This window comes from Equus przewalskii, chromosome 11, assembly GCF_037783145.1.
Source record: "Equus przewalskii isolate Varuska chromosome 11, EquPr2, whole genome shotgun sequence".
NCBI classification, from domain to species: domain Eukaryota; kingdom Metazoa; phylum Chordata; class Mammalia; order Perissodactyla; family Equidae; genus Equus; species Equus przewalskii.
In genome coordinates, this window is record NC_091841.1 from 26149600 (window position 1) to 26169522 (window position 19923).

Consider the following 19923-nt stretch of genomic DNA (forward strand, 5'->3'; position numbering starts at 1 on the left):
CTGGCATGCCCTGGGCCCCTGAAGGTTCCTGCAGTGGAGGTAAACAGATTCCCCCTGTGGCTCTGGGGGGCGTGGGCCCCTCGGGCGGTACGGCTGAGCTCCACACGCGTTGTCAACCGCAGCAGAAGAGTGGGGGGAGCAGCCAGGACCCTGAGTCACAGCCTGGCACCAAGGGAGCAGAGAGGAGGCAGAGGAAGGTCAAGAGGCAGATACAGGGGAAGTGAGAAACCACAGTGAGAGGAATGAGGTCAAGAGGGTACAGAGAGAAAAGAGGAAGAAAGGGGGAGCAGAGGGAAGGAGAAGCTCGACAGAGGCGGAAGGGGAGTAATGTCGGTGCGAGGGTGGGAGGGTGCCAGGCCTGGAGTCAGGTCTCGGGGGCTCTCTCGGGGCCAGCAGAGTCTTCTCCAATGAAGGGTCCAAAAAAGAAAAAAGGGACCTGGAAGGCAGGCCGATCCCCTTGGGGAAAGGGCCCAGCGAGGAGCTCAATTCTTTCCCTCCCCACCAGGAGACCAGCAGGCATAGGGGGTCCATCTGTCCAGAGAAGAGGTGTCAGCTCCAGGCGCACCCCTTGCAGTGACCCCACCCTCAGAAGCCTCCGCTCCAGTGGAGAGGAGAGCAAACACCCCTGGAAGATGGGCACCCCAGGAGGGAGCCAGCACCATTCCGGAGGAAAGCCGGGAACTGCAAGTGAGTGGGAGAAACAGAGCCCTCCATGAACCGCCCCCCCAACCAGAGCACAGCTCAGGAGCATTAGCTAGTACCCTCTTAACCAGTAACCCACGCCTCAAGTTCAGGAATAGACAGAAGGGACTGATCTGTGCAGACCCACCAAGGCCCTGGCTGGACATAGAGACCAGATTGAGGGTATGGATGTGTGATGGCGCAGGTGGGAAGAAGTCACCTGCATGGAAAGGGACTCAAGGTAAAGAACCCGGGCTCCCCGCCCTGTGCCCCACCTGGCTCCTGCCCTGCAGATTAGAGACGGGAGGTGGGGGGCAGGGCTCCCAGGCAAGGAGACCACTGGCTGGCATCTCGTCTCGGAAGTGGCACTGCGGAGTGGCCGTGTGCACTCCTGAAGCAGAGCTGGCTCCCGAGCAGCCCAGCCTGTAGAAGGGGCTGGAGAGCTACTTCACAGCCCCAGCGGGGACACAGTGCCCTCCCAGGGTCCCCGGGATTAGAGGGCTTCGGGAGGTCATGTGTATTTAGCCTCGCTTACAACACGAAGGAGAGTTCGACTTCCTCTGTATGGCCCAAGAGGGCAGAACGAGGTCAACATGTGGGAATTTCAGAAGAGGCCATTTGCACTAAGAAGGAGCCCGTGATTAGAATGGCCGTCTCAGAGGTGGGGAGGTCCTGACACAGACAGACGGCGTCTGAGCACAGGTGGCGAGCCTGGGGTTGGAGGGGCAAGGCATGGGTGATTCGCACACAGGGGCGGGCTGAAGGAGGGGCTTCTAAGGGCCCCTCCAGCTCGGAGAGTCTTCAGTTACAATGCACCCTTCATGGCAGCCTCACTGACAGCCAGGACCACATGGGCACACCTCGGGGAGGGCAACTCCAGGGAGGGCAACAAGGGGACAGGCTGGGCTGGGCACTGGCCCCAGAGGCCGTACCCAGGGCAGAGGGAACCCAGGAACCCAGGTCACACTGGAACAGGTGAAGAATCCAGGGGACTCTCCTGTCCTCTAGGAACAGAGATCAACCACTGCGCTCAGGGGCTGCAGAGGGCAGTACTTGCTCAGGGTCCACGATGTGGTGGAGGCCAGGGGACGGGGCAGGAGGCACGCACCAGTTTCTCTGGCATCCGCTGCTGGAAGGGGGCAGTAGCTCATTTCTGGCCCTCTCTGGCCCAGCAGACACCCGGTCTCCTGAGGCTATACTGAGCACCTCCCCACAGCCAGCCCACCAATTGATCACTGGCAGCCTCAGCTCCCTCTTCAGGACCAGCACCGAGTCTGTGTCATTCCACTGAGCACCTGAGGAGCTGGCTGCTTAGCTGCCTGTGTGAGGCCGGCTTCCCTCCCCACATGAGGACAGCACCAGGCTGGAGACCAAGCCACATCGGGCTTCTCTCTGTTTCCTGGCAGCGAGTCCAGCCTAGGAGCAGGGCCTCAGTGGCACTGCCTGTCTGTGAGGCCCCGTGGGCCCTGGGGAGCAAGCAGGATGGGGATTAGAATGGGGCTCCTGAGGCGGGGGTCAGACAGGGTCAGGCAGTGTGGAAGCAAGCCCCCCGCCCCGACTCTAAGCTTAGCTCCCTGTCCCAGTGTGATTTTCCTTCTAGAAGGCTGGGTGAGTCTCCACACTGTGTCTTGCATCTGTATAATGTCTTCACCCCCTTTTCCATTTGAGCCTCAAAACCACCACAGAAAGCAGGCAAAGCGAGGATACTTATCCTCATTTTACAGAAAAGAAAACAGAGGCTCAGAGAGGGACAAGGACTTACCAGGGCTAGAACCCAGATCTTCTGGCTCCAGGCCCAAAGCTCTTCCCATTGCAACCTGAGGATGGGGGCTGGGTGGCTGGGTGGCGACAACCTGTGTGTTTGTATGGCTCACAGGGCGGCCACACACCTCCCTGTATGCCCATCACTCAGTATTCGTGGACAGATCCGTGCGGTCGTGGCTTATCATAAGCCATTAGAGGCAGCATCTCTGTGGATGGGGCCAGGCACAGCCAGGGGCGAGAGGCGTGTGGGAGGAATCTCTGCTGGCCATCAGCCTGAGGGCCACCTTCTTCTCTAACTTCTAAGTACTATGTGGCACAGACAGGAAAGCATGTCCATGGGAAGGAGATGGTAGATCCTAAGGGTGAAAGGTCCCCAGGGCCAACCAGAGAACGTTGTCCTGGCCAAGGATGCCGCCTCCTGTCTGATCTAAAGGAACCCAAGCTTCTTTGCAGGGGACCTAAGACAGTCCAAGTAAGGAAGAAGCCTCTGCTTTCCCCGCAAATAGAAAGCCCCAGATTTTCCCTGCTGTGTCCACACCGAGTACAGAGCCACGTGCCTACCACGCAGTAAATGCACACCTCCTGGGGCAAAGGGGGGCATCTCACGCTGGGTACCCAGACCTGGGCAGGCTGAGAAGCACAGGCCATTCACAGGGTCCTGGGCTGGTGCCTTCCTCCTGTGACCGTTTCCGAGGTGCCAGAGGATATAGTACAGACCCGTGGAGAGTTGGCCAGAGGGCGTTTCCCATTCCGCTTTCCCCCGCAGCGCCACCACCCGCCACCACTCTGTGGGCTGTGATGACTGTCAGGAGCAGAGCTTCGGGGCGCCCTCAGTCCCCCAACTCCAAGGCCCTGGCCGCCTGTGCACCTCTCCCCAACTCCAGCGCCCCCCTCACTCAGCAAATCGTTGTCCTAGGAGTACAAAGGCCAGGTGGCCGAAAGGGGAAAGGGAAGGACTCAGTATAAATTTATTAACCGGATAACGGGCCCCAAAAGGCCACAGTCTGTCCCACAAAGGCCTAGAGACCAATGTTAGGATGAGACTCTAGATAAACACTTAAAAGCTCAAAGCTCTGTGCTCACTCCAGCTGAGGATTCCAATACGCTGAGAAGAGCCCTCCTTCTGCTCCAGGCTGGGGGCACACTGGCGACCCCAGTGGCCTGAATCTCCCCACGTGGCAGGCCCTGGACGCCCCTCTTAGAGAGGCTGGTCGGAAACGGACGATGTGACGCCAGCCTGGACGGCTTAGCACCTCTACCTTCCAGTGTCCCCCTGACTGAGGGCTCCAGGAAGCGGGGACCTCTCCTCTTCCCTCCTGTCACCCCAGGTGCACAACACACCTGGCCTTTCTAAGGTGTCCCATAAATGAGCTGAATGAATGAACCTGCTGTTTGCTTTTTGCCCCTGATCATGAGAGCTGAAGCCCACAGAGAGTCCAGTGGGCCTCATGGTCCCGCCCACATGGACACCCCAGGGACGCCAGGCAGAGTGGAGCCGCAGCCTGCTCTGGGCTGCGGCAGAGGCACCCAGCATCCACAGCGAGGCCCCTGACGCCCTTCCACCCCTCAGCTCTGTTAGAGGCAGTGGGAATGCTCTGCACTTTCGTGCAAATGGCCTGAGTTTGAGGCCCGGCTCCTCCCCCCACCATCCCTAGCTCTGTGATGTTGGATAGGTCAGTATATGAATTCACAATCTATAAAATAGAGGGAGCTATGGGATTCAAACGGGAAAGCAGACAAGGGGAAGATGCCATGTCACAATGCGTCCAGTGTGACACATGCCCCTGCGCGCACACACACAGACAAGGCTCTTTAAAAAAGTAGAGCAGAAAGGGCGGCTGTGTGCGGGGCTGGGTCCACCTCCTCTCCGGATCTGCCGCTGCACTGAGCTCAGACTTAGCACCAGCAGGTGTCTGTCTGCGAGTTCTTCCCCAGTGAACGAACCAATGAATGAGCAAGTGTAGAGCCGACAGCCAAGAATGAGCTATGGACGTATGTGCAGAACAGACACTGCCAAGACCCACGTGAGCACCCTTGGGGGCTCTGACCTGGCTGTCACCTCCCCACCTCCAAACTCGCACTGCTGCCACCACCAGCTTCTCCAGACAGAGGGGGTGTGGGTCAGAGGCAAGGTCAGGGAAGGGGTCAGGAGCGCGGGGCAGGGTGGTTACCGAGGTTGACAGTGAGCTTCATCTGGCCCCCGTCCAGCTCGAGGCGCAGGGTGTCAGCTGACTCCCTGGAGGTGGTGGCCATCATGAGCCCATAGGCCCGCTGGGACATGAAGCGCAGAGACACGTCCTCCGCCTCTGTGTGCATGGCGTTCGGCAGCATGATCTTCATGTACATGGAGCCATCATAGCTCAGGACCGTAGCCTCTGCCCGAGGCGTGGGGGAAGGGGGAAGGGGGGGGACAGGCAAGGGCCAGTGGAGGGAGAGAGAAAATGAAGAGAATCATTACAAGGAAGACAGGCCCAGGGCGGGTCCCTAAGGGGCCCCCTGAGGAGGAAGGGACTCAGGGATGGAGGGCAGGGACGCCTGGGATGAAGACTGGCCTCACCTCTCTCACAGACCCGCCCCAGAAAGCCGGTCCCGATGCAGTCACAGACGAAGCGGTTCCAGCCCTCTCGACAGATGCCCCCGTTGCGACAGGGGGCGGATGCACACTGCTTCAGCGTCTCGCGGGAGCAGAATGGGGCGACGCCCACAGCCCCCTGCGCCTCGGCCAGGCCCCGAAGGTCTCGGCTGCGGCCGTCTATGAAGAGGTCCCGCACACAGCCCACGTAGCCAGCCCGGAGCGCCGCCGTCCACACCTCCGGGGGCAGGGGCAGGTCCACCCGCCCCCCCTCAGGGAGACCGCCCAGGTACAGCTCGCTCTCCAGGTCCAGAATCTCGCTCTCCCCAGTGGCCAAGAATGGTGTGCTGCGGCTGTTCACAGAGATGGAGCCTGGGGATGGAGGGAGAGTGGGCCTCAGTGGGGAAGGCAGGATCGAGACGCCACAGGCCAGAAGGGGATGCCCTGACCTCGCAGCCTGCAGCAGCCCTGGACCGGAAGCTCAGCCTCACTCGCCTGCTGCAGATACTGCTTGACAAAGGTCCCAAGTTCAGGAAGTGGCGTGAGCCAGCCCCAGCCCAGCTGCAGTGTGCGGTGGGCCTCTGTCCAGACTCTTCCCTCCCCACCTGAGCAAGTCCTCAGAGGATGCACAGGAGGTGGACATGCCCAAAAAGGGCTGGATCATCCACATGTCCTTCCCACAGCCCGTCCCTTAGAGCTGGAAACAGAGGCAGAGAACCCTAAGGAGGCTGAAAGGTTTGACTCCAAAGGGTTTTCCCCCCATAACATTTACTGAGCTTTTCTGACTGTATGCCAGGCACTTAGCACTCTCCGTATATTATAGCCCTAAGGTCTCGCGGTAACCCTGTGAAATTGGTCCTTTACAATCCCAGTTTGAAATGGCAGATGAGGCTGAGAGAGATGGGGACCTTCCCAAAGTGCCACAGTGGGTAAAAGCAGAGCCCAAGTACCGTCCAGGCAGCAGGACCCCCTGCCCGCAGTCTCCACCCTCCAGCCTGCAGCCCCTCTGTGGCTGGTGGACGGGATGGGCAGGCCCGTCAGCTCCTGGGGCCTGTGAGAAAGCACGGCAGCCTGGAGGAGGCAAGCCAGGCACGGAGCTTCTGAGTTGTCAGAGTTCTCTGGAAGGAGAGGCTGGTTATCTCAGAAAAAAGATTTGGGATCAGGTGGGAGCTTCAAAGCCTTTACTGAGATCTTAAGAAGCAGAAACTTATATGTTAGAAGCTTTATTCTGTTTGTAATTTCTATTCCATATGTTTTCCTTCCTCTCTCCTTTCTCAAGTTCAGAATAATTCTTTAAAAAGCAAAACGTCCACCTGTCTCAGTGGGGTCAAAGAGAGATAAGGAGAGTTTGGTCTGCGTTAGGCCTGACTGGGTAGAGATGGGGGTGGGGTGCAGGAGGAGATCAGAGCGTGAGCGCTCAGTGTGAAACTGAGGGGCCAGCCCTCTACGGACGCAGCTCCTCATCCTCCTCTGCTCACAAACTTCCCTGAACCAGAGAAGCCATTCCCCCGTGCCCCACTTTAACACGTGGCCCCTAGCTCGTCCTCCCCTGACAAGGTGTTAGATGCCCCAGGGTCCTGCTGCCAAACCCACTCCCCCGCGAGGGCCTTCATCGTGGCCCCCCATCACCCACACCTCTATTTGGAGCAGATTCCCCAGATGTCTGTTCCACCACCCGCTGCAGGGCCTCCTGGACACGGACAACGCCCAACTGGACTCTCAACAAATGAACCAAAGGTTGGAGAAAGAAGAGGGAGGGGAAGGAAGAGGTGGGGGAAAGACTATATAAGAGAGTACGCAAGAGGAAATTATAGTGAGGACTGATCTCGCGCCAAGGTCAAGTTAAAACATGGAAATGGAACAATGCGAGTGTCCATAGGTGGCTGAATAGATAAACAAAATGTGGGGTGTAATGGAGTATTATTCAACCTTAAAGAGAAAGGAAATGCTGACGCGTGCTATAACATGGATGAACTTTGAAAACATTCTGCTGAGTGAAATAAGGCAGACACAAAAGGACAAGTACTGAATGGTCCACTTAGAGGAGGTCCCTAGAGTAGTCAAATGCACAGAGTAGAAAATAGAATGCTGGTTGCCAGGGGCTGAGGGAAGAGGGAACAGAGAGTCAGCGTCTAATGGGGACAGAGTTTCAGTTTGAGAAGGTGAAAAATTTCTGCAGATGAATGGGGGCGATGGTAGCACAACACCGTGAATGTACTTCAAGCCACAGAAATGTACACTTAAAAATGGTTACAATAGTAACTTTTATGTTATGTATAATGTACTGCAATTTTTTTAAACCATGGAAAAGGCCAAAGAGTCCTTTGTGGGAATGACTGCCTCAAGTCAGTGCTTGTGTGCACGAATGAACATAGGCCATCGGAAGCGGCTGGAGATGCGCAAGACAGGGGCCCAAGGACCTGCTGTGTGGGCTCTGGAGGTCGGCTTGAGACCCCTTCCTGAAGGCAGAGAGAAGCGGAGAGCCCTGGAGTTCTCTGCAAGGCCTGGGCAGATTTCCAATCTAGAGAGTGTGGAAACCTCTGGAAACCCTGGGAGGCAGCGAGTGGCCTGTGAAAACCCCCGGTGCCATCATGAGACAAACTAGGGGGAGAACCCATTTACTATAAAGCCCAGGAAAGGCAACATTTTCTGAGAAAGGGAGAGGAAGCAACAGCAATCCCAGGAGAGGCCGATGCTTCGAGGCCAGCCCCTTTCCTCCTTGTGTGTGGGGGAGCGGTCACTGCACCCAGACATGAAGACCCGGTGCAGTGACAGCTGGGGGAGCATGAAAATTTAGCTGACGTTGATAAGTGCTTAATTTGGATAATGTGTCAGTTCTCATTTATATCAATTTTTCCTCTGTGTTCAGCAAGATGGAGAAGAGCAAAGAGGAGAGAATTAAGCAGAAAACAAGAAGAGGATGAGAAAGGAAGGCTGAAGAGGAAGAGTGGAGGAGAGGTGGCTAGAAGCAACAGAAGGTTCAAGAAATAGCACCTGCCCAACCCCAGCACTCTCTGCTCTGCTGCAGAAGTGTCCCCGACCAGAGCACGAGATCTGTGACAGCGAAGACTGCTGTTTGGTTCACTGCTGTCTCTGTCCCAGCACCTTGGACAACACCTGGCACACAGTAGGTGCTCAATAAATTTTTGTTGCGTGAGTTAATAAAAGAAAGTTGAGTGGATCTAGATAGAAAGGAGGCATGGTTGCGAAGCATTTTGTTTTTTTTAAGGAGAATGGGTATTCTCTTACTTTCTCCTCTTGATGACCCTGGTACAATGATTCCTTTTACAGATAAGGAAACTGAGGCTTCAAGGGGTTGAGTAAGAGGCCTAAAGTCACACACGCAGAAAGTGGGAGAGCTGAGGAGTGAACCCAGGTCTGACTGACTCCGAATGCTCTGCTTGGTCCACCAAGGCACCATGACAGGAGGGACGACAGAGGGACTGGGAGGGCCAGAGGAGGGCCAGAGGAAAATGGCAGGGAGGATCATAGGAAATTGTATAGAACAGAAGAGACAGACGTGGAGAGGATGTCAGAGTGGGGGAAGAGGAGGGGTCAGAGTGAGAAGGGTAGGGTCGAGAGGCCTCCTGACCTTTGCGCCCGTCCCTCTGGAAGTCCACGTGGCACCACTCGCCATCATTGACCTTGCGGCTGGATGCCCGCAGCTTGATGCCCCCAGAGCCCATGTCCAGCAGAAGGTAGAGATAGCCATCCAACAGCTCCATGGCAAAGTAGTCGGCCCGCTGGGCAGAGCTGTGGCTGCCGGCCCCGGCCCCAGCCCGCCGGCCCTGGCTGAAGAGCAGCAGCCCGTTGGGCTCCGTGGTGCGGAAGTCCAGGGAGATGGAGCCGGTGCGCTTGGCGCTCCAGCGGGGCAGCGCCACAAAGGCCTCAGGACTCTCAAAGGTCACGGGGTCCAGGGCAGCCACATCCTCACAGCGGAATGACAAGTCCCCCTGCAGCTTCATCTTGGGGTCCCCTTCCTTTGCCAGGCGGGAGAGTTCCAGCTTGAAGTCATTATTCTTATAGACCACCTGCAGGGAGGGGCGGGGGGGGGGGGGGTGAAGAAGCGAAAGCAGCTTACGGCCTGGCCACTCCTGCCCAGCAGCAGCCAGGACCAGGGGACCCTGCCACCCAGCCCTGGGGGGCCCTGCCCAGCGCCACCAGACCACTGGCTTGGGCCTCTGCTCTCGAACTTCACACACAGAGGCTGTGAACAAGCGCCTCCCTGCCTTATTTCTCTGTCCCGTCTTCCTGCCCAGCGCAGCACGGCAGCCCTCGGTGCCTGCGGAATCGCAGTTCGGAATAACAGCAAGACAATCACTGTTAGCATCCGGTTGACATTTTCCAACTGACAAACGTGTTTTCACTTATGCTCTCATCTGCTCTTCACAAGCACCTTAAGAAGTGGGTACTGACCGCTCATTTTACAGATGAGGGGACTGAGTCAGATAGGTCGGGGGAATTGGCCAAGGGCACGGAGCTAGTGAGTGGAAGAGCAGGGACCTCATCACAGGTCTTCAGTTCTCGCATCAACATTCTTTTCCTCTCTACCACAGCTGCCTCGAGGGTCCTCTGAGGCTCGAGGAAATGAGAGAGGAGAAGCCTCTTGATGGTGTCAATGGGCCTTAGGTTTTGAGGAGGGGAAGTCTCCCATCATGCACTTGGAAGGAACAGGGGCCCAGGGCAGCTGGCCAGGTCAGACTGAATCCGGCTGAAGGGAGGGGTCAAAGTGTTCCCAGGCTGACCCAGCCCGTTCCTGGCCCTACTCACGTCCTTGAGGCAGCCCATGAAGTTGTTGCTGACGGGCGAGCCTGGCAGGTCAGCAGTGTTGGGGCTGCCCCCAATGTAGAAGAAGTCATCAGAGCCCAGCATGGTGTAATCCTCCTGCGTGTAGCCTGTGGTGGTCAGGATCCCGTCCACCGAGATGGTCACCTGCCCAGCCCAGGGGGGGAGGGGGAGAGACAAGGAGACAACGGGCGTCAACTCCCCACGAAGACCCACAGGCTGGGCAAGGGAGGGGCCAGGGGGCAGCGGGGGAGGGGACCCCCATTTTTATGTCTGCTTGTCTCAGAGGAGGAACAGTGGGGGGAGAGAAGGAAGAGGGGTTAGGAGGCAGCACAAGATTTGATGGTTTCAGGGTCGGCTAAGGCTGCCCATGGTCCCCAGCTCAGCAGGCAGAGGACTGAAGGGCACTTGAAGCGCTCACCATGAAGAAGGCCAAGAGGCAGTTTCTGGAAGTGATTCCGAGTGCGAGTGGAGACCCCAGGACAGGGCCCCATTACGGGGGGATGCAAATGGCACCCTCGCTTCTCTCCTCTTGAAGGTGCTCCCTGGACCCACATGTGATCTCAGAGCGTCTTTCATAAATGAGGCAGAGAACACCCGTTCTCCTTGGATCTTAGCGGCCTCCACTCACCCGCAGCTCTCCCTTGGGGGCGCTGAGGAGTCCTTTCAGTCTCAGCCCAGTAGGGAGACGGAAGACAGCAAGGGCGTGAGGAACAAGAACCAGATATTCCGGGGCAGTCTTGGGACTTCCTGGCAGATGCATATACCACTCCCACCATAACTCCCTGGCTTCCGGCTGGTCCTAGCCCTCTTCCTGAGTCTTTACTTCCCAGGCCCATCTGTATTCTGGACATTCTCTTGTCTCCCAAGGAGAGGGCAGACCTCTACCTAAGCATCAGCCCGCCTTCTTTTCTTCATTGTCTTCCGTCTGACGCCACCAGCAATACTCTAAGGAGTCAGGGCCAGGTTAGGGAACGGGGTTAGAGGAACAGGGCAACCTCATGATTCCTTGACCTTGGTTTGCAAAGTCAGGTAAGAAAGCCAGACGGGGAGGGATGGGGATGTACGTGGTGTTCCGAGGAGGTGAAAGAGGCTCAGTAGTGGCCTGGAGAAGGCAGAAGTGGCCTGCCCCCTCTGATGCTCTGACTGCCCCCTCCCAGGCAAATGCCCACCTGGGCCCTGAAAAGTCTAGCCATAGGAGCAGCCCACAAAGGTTCCAGACACCCAGCCAGGCTGTGGGGGAAGAGCTGAGGGCTGCGGGACCACGGTCCCCACTCTAGGAAGGCTGCCATTTAGGACAGTCAGCTGAGAAAAGTGGGCAGGCTCCTGCAGGGGCCATCAGGAAGCTGGCTTACGGTGACCCAACACTGTGCTTCCACAGGCCACAGCTTACTCCCCTGTCCCCCCTAAAATGTGCTTCGGCACCCCCTTTTCAGGCAACGTCTGGAGACTGGGGCCTTCCAGTCACATCCTGCGACGTGCCCACCCACGCCAGTCCATACGCACGTGCCATCAGCCATCTTCCAGCAAGTGGTCTCCAGGGCACCATTGTCACGGGGGCAGGGGGTGGGTGCTAGGAACTCCTAAGGGACATAGGCAGAACCTGGGCAAAGGGAACTTCCCCTGCAAGACCCCCGAGTCCCCTTGTGCTGGGCTGGAGCCTCACACGGAGTGAGGTGGGGCTGAGCAAAGCGAGGGCTGAAGGGGCCGCCTCCTGGGAACCATCAAACCTTGTGCTGGGGGACTTGGTTCAAGGACGGAAGGTAAGGGGTGTATTTTTGGAAGGGGGCAGTTTGAAGCTTTTGAGTCTTGTTTTGACGGGAGAGTTGGTCATTATTGTTCATCTCTTCTTCCCTCCACCCCACCCGAGGCTGGGAAGTGGGGACCTGGGTGGAAAAGGGTGGGGTCAAAGTATTAGTCACAAAAACATGCAGACAAGATTAGAACGGGCAGAGGGGTGCTGGAAGAAGGGAGGAAGGGGACTGGGATGAACAGGGGGGATGAGGCAGAGGGAGGTGGCAGGGGAAAGGGTCTCTCTGGGACAAAGTCAGCTCCATCCACCCTCTGCCTCCACTCCTGGCGCTACACTCAGAGACCAGGGACTGGGCCACTATTTCGTTCCTGAGCCTGCATCTGGTCACCCCAACTAGATGGTCAGTCGCTGAAGGGGGGCCACTCGGTCCGACATGTCCCTGTAACCGTACTAATCCCAGCACAATCCAGGGGACACATCGTGGTCATTAAAGGTGAACGTCAACTCACCTCGTGACTCAGGGCCACACTTGGCTCTCACTGCCTGTGTCCCATCCATAAACCCAGCACCTTGGGAGTCTTTGGTGGCCAGAACCTCTGCTCTGCTCTGAGCCGGGCGCGCCTGCCTCTGTGCAGGTGGAGGGCCCTCCTGGCCCTGGAGCTCCCCAGGAAGAGGCCCTTCCTTTGGCCTCCACCAGTACGCTTGGCCTTCCAGCCCACCTGAGCGTCCCAGCTGTGTCCTTCCTCCCCAGCCCATTAGCCAGGGCACCGGCTACTGGCATCTTCCTCACTCTATGGGCCCTTTTGGCCCACTCCATTCAGCCAGCTCACCTGCCTTTGCCCTCTTACAGGTAGAAGGACCTGACTTGGGGGGGGTCCTCCTTAACTCCCCTCCAGAGTGGATGCAGATATGACCTTGCCCCCCATGGGTTTATGCAAACCACTGCCACGTGGTGCCCCCCCATCAGAAGAGGGCCTCCTTAATCACCCTTGGATCTGTCCCTCAGATTCACAACTATCTTTTTAGAGCAGGCCTGACCCAGAGGTTGGGGGGACAGGATAGCAGGAGGCGGGGGTGACAATAAGGAGGTGCACAGAGAGGGGTGGGGAGGTGGAGGGAGAAAGGGGGAGACGGGCACTGGGTGGAAAGAAAGCCAAGGGCAGGGGGCATGGAGGGAGGTCTCTGGGGTAGGCAAGGAAGGAGATGACCGAGATTAGTAAACCCGACTGTTCCCTCAGACAAATCAAAGTCCAGACACAAAAATGGCAGGTTCGTTAGTAAAAGCAGGAAACGGGGGAACAATTCCCCCATCCCCCTCCACCCGGGGGTTCGTGATGCCCCTGCCCCCCAACCCCCCCGCACAGCTTCTGGAAGGGGTGGGGCTGGCGGGGGAGGAGGGCAGGGGGGACCATGCGACACAGAACAGCCACTGCAGCTAGGACACATGCGGGTTAGAGGGCCAGCATGGGGGGCCAGGCCCAGCAGGAGAGGTGAGCGTAAGGCAGCCACAGGTGAGAAAGCATGCAGGCGGGGGAGATAGGGAAGAGCAGAGATGGAGGCGAAAGAGCTGTGGGGGTGCAGAAGGAGAAGCTCCCTTCCAACAGAGGAGGGCAGAGGAGCCACCACCGGGACAGAGACACTTATGGGTTGAGAATCAAAGGGAAGGGACATTAGACTCGGACCTTCCTCATCAGAGGGTGACCCGGATGCTCATTCCCATGGTCCATTCATCACTGCTCACCAACCCCAGACACACCTGCTCACACACCACATCCTACCTACTGAAGGCAGTGGGAGGAAGTTTGGACCAGCTTGTGTCCAAGCAGCATCCTTTTCATCTTCAGGACCATGGCTAGGACCCCAAGACACAGAAGAGACTCTGCACCCAACCCACTCCAATCCACTCAACACAGACAAGCCAGGCCCTGCGTGGGGACTGAGGAGGCCTGGAGGAAGGAGCCACAGTTCTGCCCTGGAAGAGCCATGCCCAGCCAGGGAAGAGGGCAGGAGCACAGAAGACACAGGAGCCCAGCAACCAGCCTTCCCTCCACTCCTCAGGAGCAAGGAGGGTGGCTGCGAGGGGCAGCCTATGACCTGGGTGGGCTCTCAACCCTCCCTGTTGGCACCACCACTCTTCTGCTCTGCTTGTCTCCCCTTAGGCAGGCTAGCAGGATGTGAAACCAGGTCCTGGCCACAGATATCCCCAAGGGGCACTCCATGCCCACCAGGCTCCAGGAAGAAAGGCTGAGGAAGAGGGGACGCACCCCTCTGGCATCACTGGGATCCTTTCCCAGGTCCCTGCTGCGATCACAGGGTCACTGACCTCCTTGAGAGGGAAACTTACTTGAGGGACAATAAGACTGAGGGCAGGGCTTTCTGACTTGTGGGCTGGCTGGCTGGGCTTTGGGATTCATGAAGCCCCTTGACATTGTATGTAAAACTGCACCAACGGGCATTTTGTCTCCTGTGAGACTTCATTGCTGTGTCATCAAATTCTCCAAGGGATCCGTGAGCAAAAAGTGGCTAGGAATAACTCCTTTAGGAAAAAGGTCCTGGCCTCCCCGTGGGATTGAGTCGGGTGGGAGCAGGGCATGAAGACGAGTTGGGGAGGAGAGAAGGATGGCCAGGGGAGGTCGTGCAGCCCTGTCTGGTATTTAAGTTCAGCCATCTGCTTGCGGTGGGGAGAAGCTAAAGAGAAACAGGTTGGAAAGACACACCAGGAAGGTGACCCAGCCACCAATTATGGTCCTACAGCACATTCTGACCTCTGGATCTGATCACGTTTAGGAATAGAGGGGAAAGACTTCAGATCAGAAATCCTGAGTTCTCCTCTAGCCTTTACCATTTTCCAGAACAATCTCATTTTACCTCTCTGACTCTCACCTGTGAATACGGTTTCACAGCTCCCTTCACTCCAACTCTCCCAGGCTTGCTTACCACGAGGATCCAATGAGATAATCAAGTGAAAGCACTCAGCTCTTCCTTAACTAGCTACGTGACCCCAGGCTTTCTCTGCGCCCCAGTTTCCCCATGTGTTAACTTGGAATGACCTCTGCCTGTTGCCTGCACTCTAGGCATTCAACAAGCTTAAATGATATTCAAAAGGTGAGAGCTATTTAGAAGAACCAAAGCCCCCAGTGTATGTACAAAGAACTCACTATTTTTCCAAGAATACCTCCATCGGCCTGACCACACCTAACCCAACCCTCTCAACTGATCGGCCTTTTTCGGCTGTACCCACTCTCCCCCACAAGGAGAAATGCTCAAGTCACAAGAAAAGAGTCCGTCTAAATGAGTCAGAAAAGATAAATACAGAACCGACTGGAATCCGGGTGAGGAATGCCTGGGAATCAGAACAGGTTGAACCCGTCCCCCGTCTCTTCCGGTGCCCTGTTCTCCAACTCCAGCCTGAAAGAGCTGATCCCTGGGACAGGTTACTGAGGGTTTGTGAGGCCACTCAGGCCACCAAGAGGCAACCAGCTCTGATCATCGAGCAGTACTGCTCACGCAGGAAAGTGTGGACTTTGCAGACTTAGAATTTAGCAGGAACTTTCCCTGCCAAGATGAAACCAGCTAGGGTTGTTTGATTCTTAACCAACTTATCCAAGCCACTAGTCTTTCCTCCTCCTCCCCAGGCCCGACTGCTGAGGCATTCTGGGGTTTCATGTAGTTATTTTGGGACCGATTCCTAGGAAGGGTCAGTAATAGGATCTCCGATGGGGCCAGAGATGCCAAATTCTCCAGGGTGTGCTGTGGGAAGGGAATCGCTTCTTTACAAAACATCCCTGCCCTGGAAACACTGAGCTAATCAGTGAACATTTTATAAAGCTTAATACAATTATAATTCCCTTTACAGAGTACAGATGCTTTCACTTCCACTACCCTTCCTGACCCTCACGCTGACCCCGTGAAACAGGCAAGGCGGGGATATGATCAGCCCGTTCAGGAGATGAGGAAACAGCTTCAGCCCAGTTCACACGGTCAATTTTTAACTGAATTGAGACTAGAAGGAAGGTGTGCAGGGTCCTAATTCTCCAGTGGTATTCCTGACGTGCTTAGGGTGTACCACATGGGTTTATCTTGCCTCCCTTCTGTCCCCAAAGTCACAGGTTGGCTGTCCAGTGAAGCTCTCTGAGATGAGTTCCGAATGCCCAGCTCCTGGCGGGGACACAGTGGCCTGGCTCAGGGGTTGGCAGCAGCCGATTCCTAGAAGCAGCAGCTGGAGAACAGAGCCCGTGGAGGGGTGGAGCTGGGACCACCTCTGGCTGCATCTGAACACCGACTGGGAGTGGCCAGATGAGGTCTCGGATTGGAGAGGGCTGGGATGGCTGTGGCCTCGGACACTAGCTCAGGGACGGGGCTACCACGGGTCTGCGGGTGCAGGAAAACACGGACCCGCGAAAGTGTCAGGACAGGCCAAACGTGGCCTCAGAGGTAGAGCCTCCTGGGAGGTGGGGAGCCCCTGGGATTGGGAGCCCCGGCTCCCACGCTTCCCTCCCAGTCAGCCAGGCAGCCGCGCAAGCAGCGCAGGCCCCGTGGGAGCAGACACGTCCATCTGCAGGGTCCCCAGCCTGGTGCTCAATCACTCTGCATTATTAATAGGTGATGACTAACAGCCCGCTGCCGCAGAGCCAGGACCGGGCAGGCAGGAGGGAATCCCAGGGGACAGCGCACAGCGAGGCCTGCAGGCACACACTCTGAGGCGGGGCGAGGCACAAAGGGCCAGCTCCTGCCCTGCTCCTGCCGGTCACGGCCCTACAGCCCACCTCCATCCAGAGCCCTCACCAGCCTCAAAAACACACACACCAGCGTCTACACATGCAGAGTCCCCAGAAGTCTCACAAACACACCGCACAGTCTCCCACTAACACCCCCTAAATGTCACACCAACATTTACACACAGTCACACCCACACACCAACACACACCAGCTGCCTTTTCACACACACCCACACCAACACTCACCGGGACTGAGCCCAACCCAAACAGAGGAGCCTGGCGACGAACGACTACCCCGACTTCCCCTCTGCGGGCCCCCTCCTCTCACCCCCTCAGAGGCCATGCGGGACAGGCAGGGGGCGGAGAGGGGACGGAGAGGGAGGGGAAGGAAGACAGTGTGAAACACAGTGTTAGTCAGAGCAGCAGAGCGGCGGGGAAAACTGGACGCTGTCCCTGGTGGGGGAAAAGACCATTCATGCCATGCAAGATGTGGGGGAGACGGCACCAGGAACCCTCAAGGCTGAGAAGTGAGGGAGGGGATGTCACCTCTTCCCTGGCAGCCAGCGTGGGGCAGCCCCCAAACTGATCTGAACTGGTGATTTGAAGGCTCTGGACTGGTCCCAGGCCACTCCGCATCTCCCAAGGCCATTCCTCCACCCTGGGGAATCTGCCCAACTGGCTGCCCGTGGAGGCGTCACCCCCAGCCCTCTCCCTCAACTCGAGGGGCCCATCCAGGAACTGACAGTGAGCAGAGCATAGCATGTCATGGGATGGTGTTTTCCATGGATTTTCAGGAGACCAAGAAAGAAACTAAATCAAAGAGAAAAAACAAGGGAGCAGGGGGAAAAGGAACAAAATAAAGCAATAGAAATAAGCAGCCTGGCATCGGGGCTGGTCTAACCAGAGCCGATGAACGTGGGGCCTGCCCCCAGGTCTCTCTGGCCAGGAATCTGAAATCAGGAGTCAGGGGTTAGGGCAGGGACAAGCCAAATTCCTCGATCTCCATTTGTCTTTTGGATTTGAGTTTGGACCAAAAAAGAAAGAAAAGGGAAAGAGGAAAACGAAAAGAGAGAGAAGCAAAATCTAAAGATTGTCCAGGACGCAAAAAAACAATTGGAAGAGCAAAACAACCAAAACCAATCAGGGAAAGGAAACCAAAGAGGGAGAATCGAACAGTTAAAAAAACCCACGGCAAACCAAACGGTAAGACAATTAGAGTGATATCTACCAGATAATGCAGTTTGTTTACCATAGCGTGTCCAATCCCTGCGTGCTTCACCGGAGATATGGGGAGGGGCGGGGGGGGGGGGGGGTCAAAAACCAACAAAGACAACAACAAAAGAACAGAACGAAAAGAAAAGAAAAATAAAATGACCAACTGTGAAACTCAAGGAAGGACGAAAAATATATATCCATATATATTTGGTCATTTGTTCAGACCCTCCCACCTTAGGTCCCGCTAAAGTATTTTGTTTAAAGAAAATTAAATTATAATGGGAGGGAGAAATGAAACACACACAGAAATTAAACCCCTTCTTCTCCCGGTTCCTCCCCCAGCCCGCCTCTGGATTCCTCTTCCCGCCCCATCCCCTCCCGGAAGAGCCGGCTGCAGAGAAGGAGAACAGAACAGTTAAAGACCTTGGTTAGTAGAGAAGAAAACAACAAAAAACTGGACCAAGAAAGCAAAGACTTAAAGATGGCCGACATTCCGCAGATGAGACAGAAAGGTTAGTTCGGTTTTTCACTCATACCTTGCCCCACCTGGCCCTGCCCATCCCTTGGTCCCCTGGGTTATAAGCGTGTTAGTAACACACACAGAGTCGGTAACGGGGTTTTCCAACAGAGGGTGAGAGGGGGAAGGCAGGGGTTAAGAAGCAGACCCAATTATGCGGTATTAGTAAGTCCTGTCAGCTGAAATGTTAGGGAGTTGAGGGGATGGCAGGGAGGGGAGCGAGGGGTGTGAGAAAGGGGTGGGCTATGGCCTCGGGTCATGGACGATGGGTTTGTTGGCTAACTGGTCAACCAGACGGCTTTCCAGAGAACTGCCTAGAGAGTGAGTTGGCGCTGGCCAACTGGCTGACCAGTGACCATGTCGAGTTAATGGGTTAACTGGTTGGTGATGGGCCAGCTGGCTGTCAGGCTGGGAAAAGAGGGGCCAAAGCCCCTAGAGAATCACAGGAGAGGCGACTTCATTTGGAGGCAGAGGGAAGGGGTTCCCAAGGAGCACCGGAAGGGATATGGGTGTCTGCTTTTCCTGGGGCTGGAGGACGGGGAAACAGACCCAGGGAGTCCTGGGGGAGCGGGGCAGCTCCTCTTTATGTTTTCGTTTCTCTTCCTTGAGAAAGGGAGAGAGAGAGAGTCGCCACCAGAAAGGGAAGGGGAAAGCTGGCCCTCCATGGGCTGGCAGAGGGCTCACTCTCGAGTCATGTCTAATCATCCCGAACCCTCCGCCCCTCCCCCCAGCTCCCACCCCTAACTGACTCCTCCTTCCTGCATTTCCCACAAAGTCCCCAAGCTTCTCCCATCACCCCATCCCCACTCCCTTATGCTCCTGGGAGCAGCCGTCCCTCCCAGAACTAAGTACTCATCACCACCACCCCTGCAAGTCCCTGAAATTGGGAAGGCTTTCCCAGCAGCCCAGCCTCCTTCCATGCACACCCACAGACCGCTGAGCCTCCACTCCCCATCGCCAGCATCCAAAATTCGTCTCCCCCAAACACCGCACTGTACGGAGGAACAGGGAGGCCCACCGACCTCTAAAATCTATGACTCCTCCCTAAGCTATGAGCCAGCTTCTCCCCCAGTGTCTAGAGTCCCCACCCCCCTGTGGCTCTAAGTTCATTTTCTCTTCTCAGGGCCAAAGACAGCAGCAGCAATTACCTTCACAATGACCCTGGTCTTTGGGGAGGAGAGTCAAAGGGACTGAGGCAGCTTCACTTAGGGCGTCAGGAGGCGGAGGGATACTCTTGCATCATGACCATTAAACACTGAACTGCACCCCCGAGAGTGTGCGCGTGAGAAGGAGAGGTAGTCTAGGGCCAGACCCATTAGTTAGAGAGTTATTATAAGCAGTGGGCACAGGACTAATTCAGGAAGACAATTAATAAGGGCCTTGTATAATTAAAAATAACAGAATTCAATATTTAGCAGCTAGAAGAAGTGCTGAATAACCAATATTAATTATTAGTGATGCAGAGGCAGTTTACATAGCAGGATGACAAGGGTCTAATTACAAGTGCAGTGACAGGAGTAAGGCGGATAACCCAGAAGACAAGGGTTAGTACCACTGGCCAGGAGGACTGTGAAATGAAGAGGCCAACTAGTCAGAACGAGGAACAATTAGTTTCAAGGCAGCTAAACCAATTGCATCCAAAAAGATCAGAGTTGGCGCCGGCCCGGTGGCCCAGTGGTTAAGTTCGCACATTCTGCTTCGGTGGCCAGGGGTTCACCGGTTCGGATCCCGGGTGTGGACCTACGCACCGCTTGTCAAGCCATGCTGTGGCAGGCGTCCCACATATAGAGTAGAGGAAGATGGGCATGGATGTTAGCTCAGGGCCAGTCTTCCTCAGCAAAAAGAGGAGGATTGGTGGCAGATGTTAGCTCAGGGTTAATCTTCCTCAAAAAAATTAAATAAATAACATAAAAATCCG

At 56.2% G+C, this 19923-nt stretch overlaps 1 protein-coding gene across 39 annotated transcripts in view; it reads right to left on the bottom strand.

The window, feature by feature from the left end:
• Positions 1 to 19923, bottom strand: part of NRXN2 (neurexin 2) — a 107881-nt gene that overhangs the window by 48818 nt on the left and 39140 nt on the right. For 18 of the 39 annotated variants that reach the window (XM_070564178.1, XM_070564184.1, XM_070564199.1 and 15 more), the window contains 5 exons: positions 17502 to 17546; positions 9788 to 9949; positions 8610 to 9048; positions 5003 to 5389; positions 4617 to 4820 (listed from right to left, as the gene is read on the bottom strand). In XM_070564178.1, the coding sequence (XP_070420279.1) occupies positions 4617 to 4820; positions 5003 to 5389; positions 8610 to 9048; positions 9788 to 9949; positions 17502 to 17546 (1237 nt within the window). The remainder of the gene's footprint in view (positions 1 to 4616; positions 4821 to 5002; positions 5390 to 8609; positions 9049 to 9787; positions 9950 to 17501; positions 17547 to 19923) is intronic. The other 21 variants (XM_070564200.1, XM_070564198.1, XM_070564187.1 and 18 more) reach the window with 2 other exon arrangements.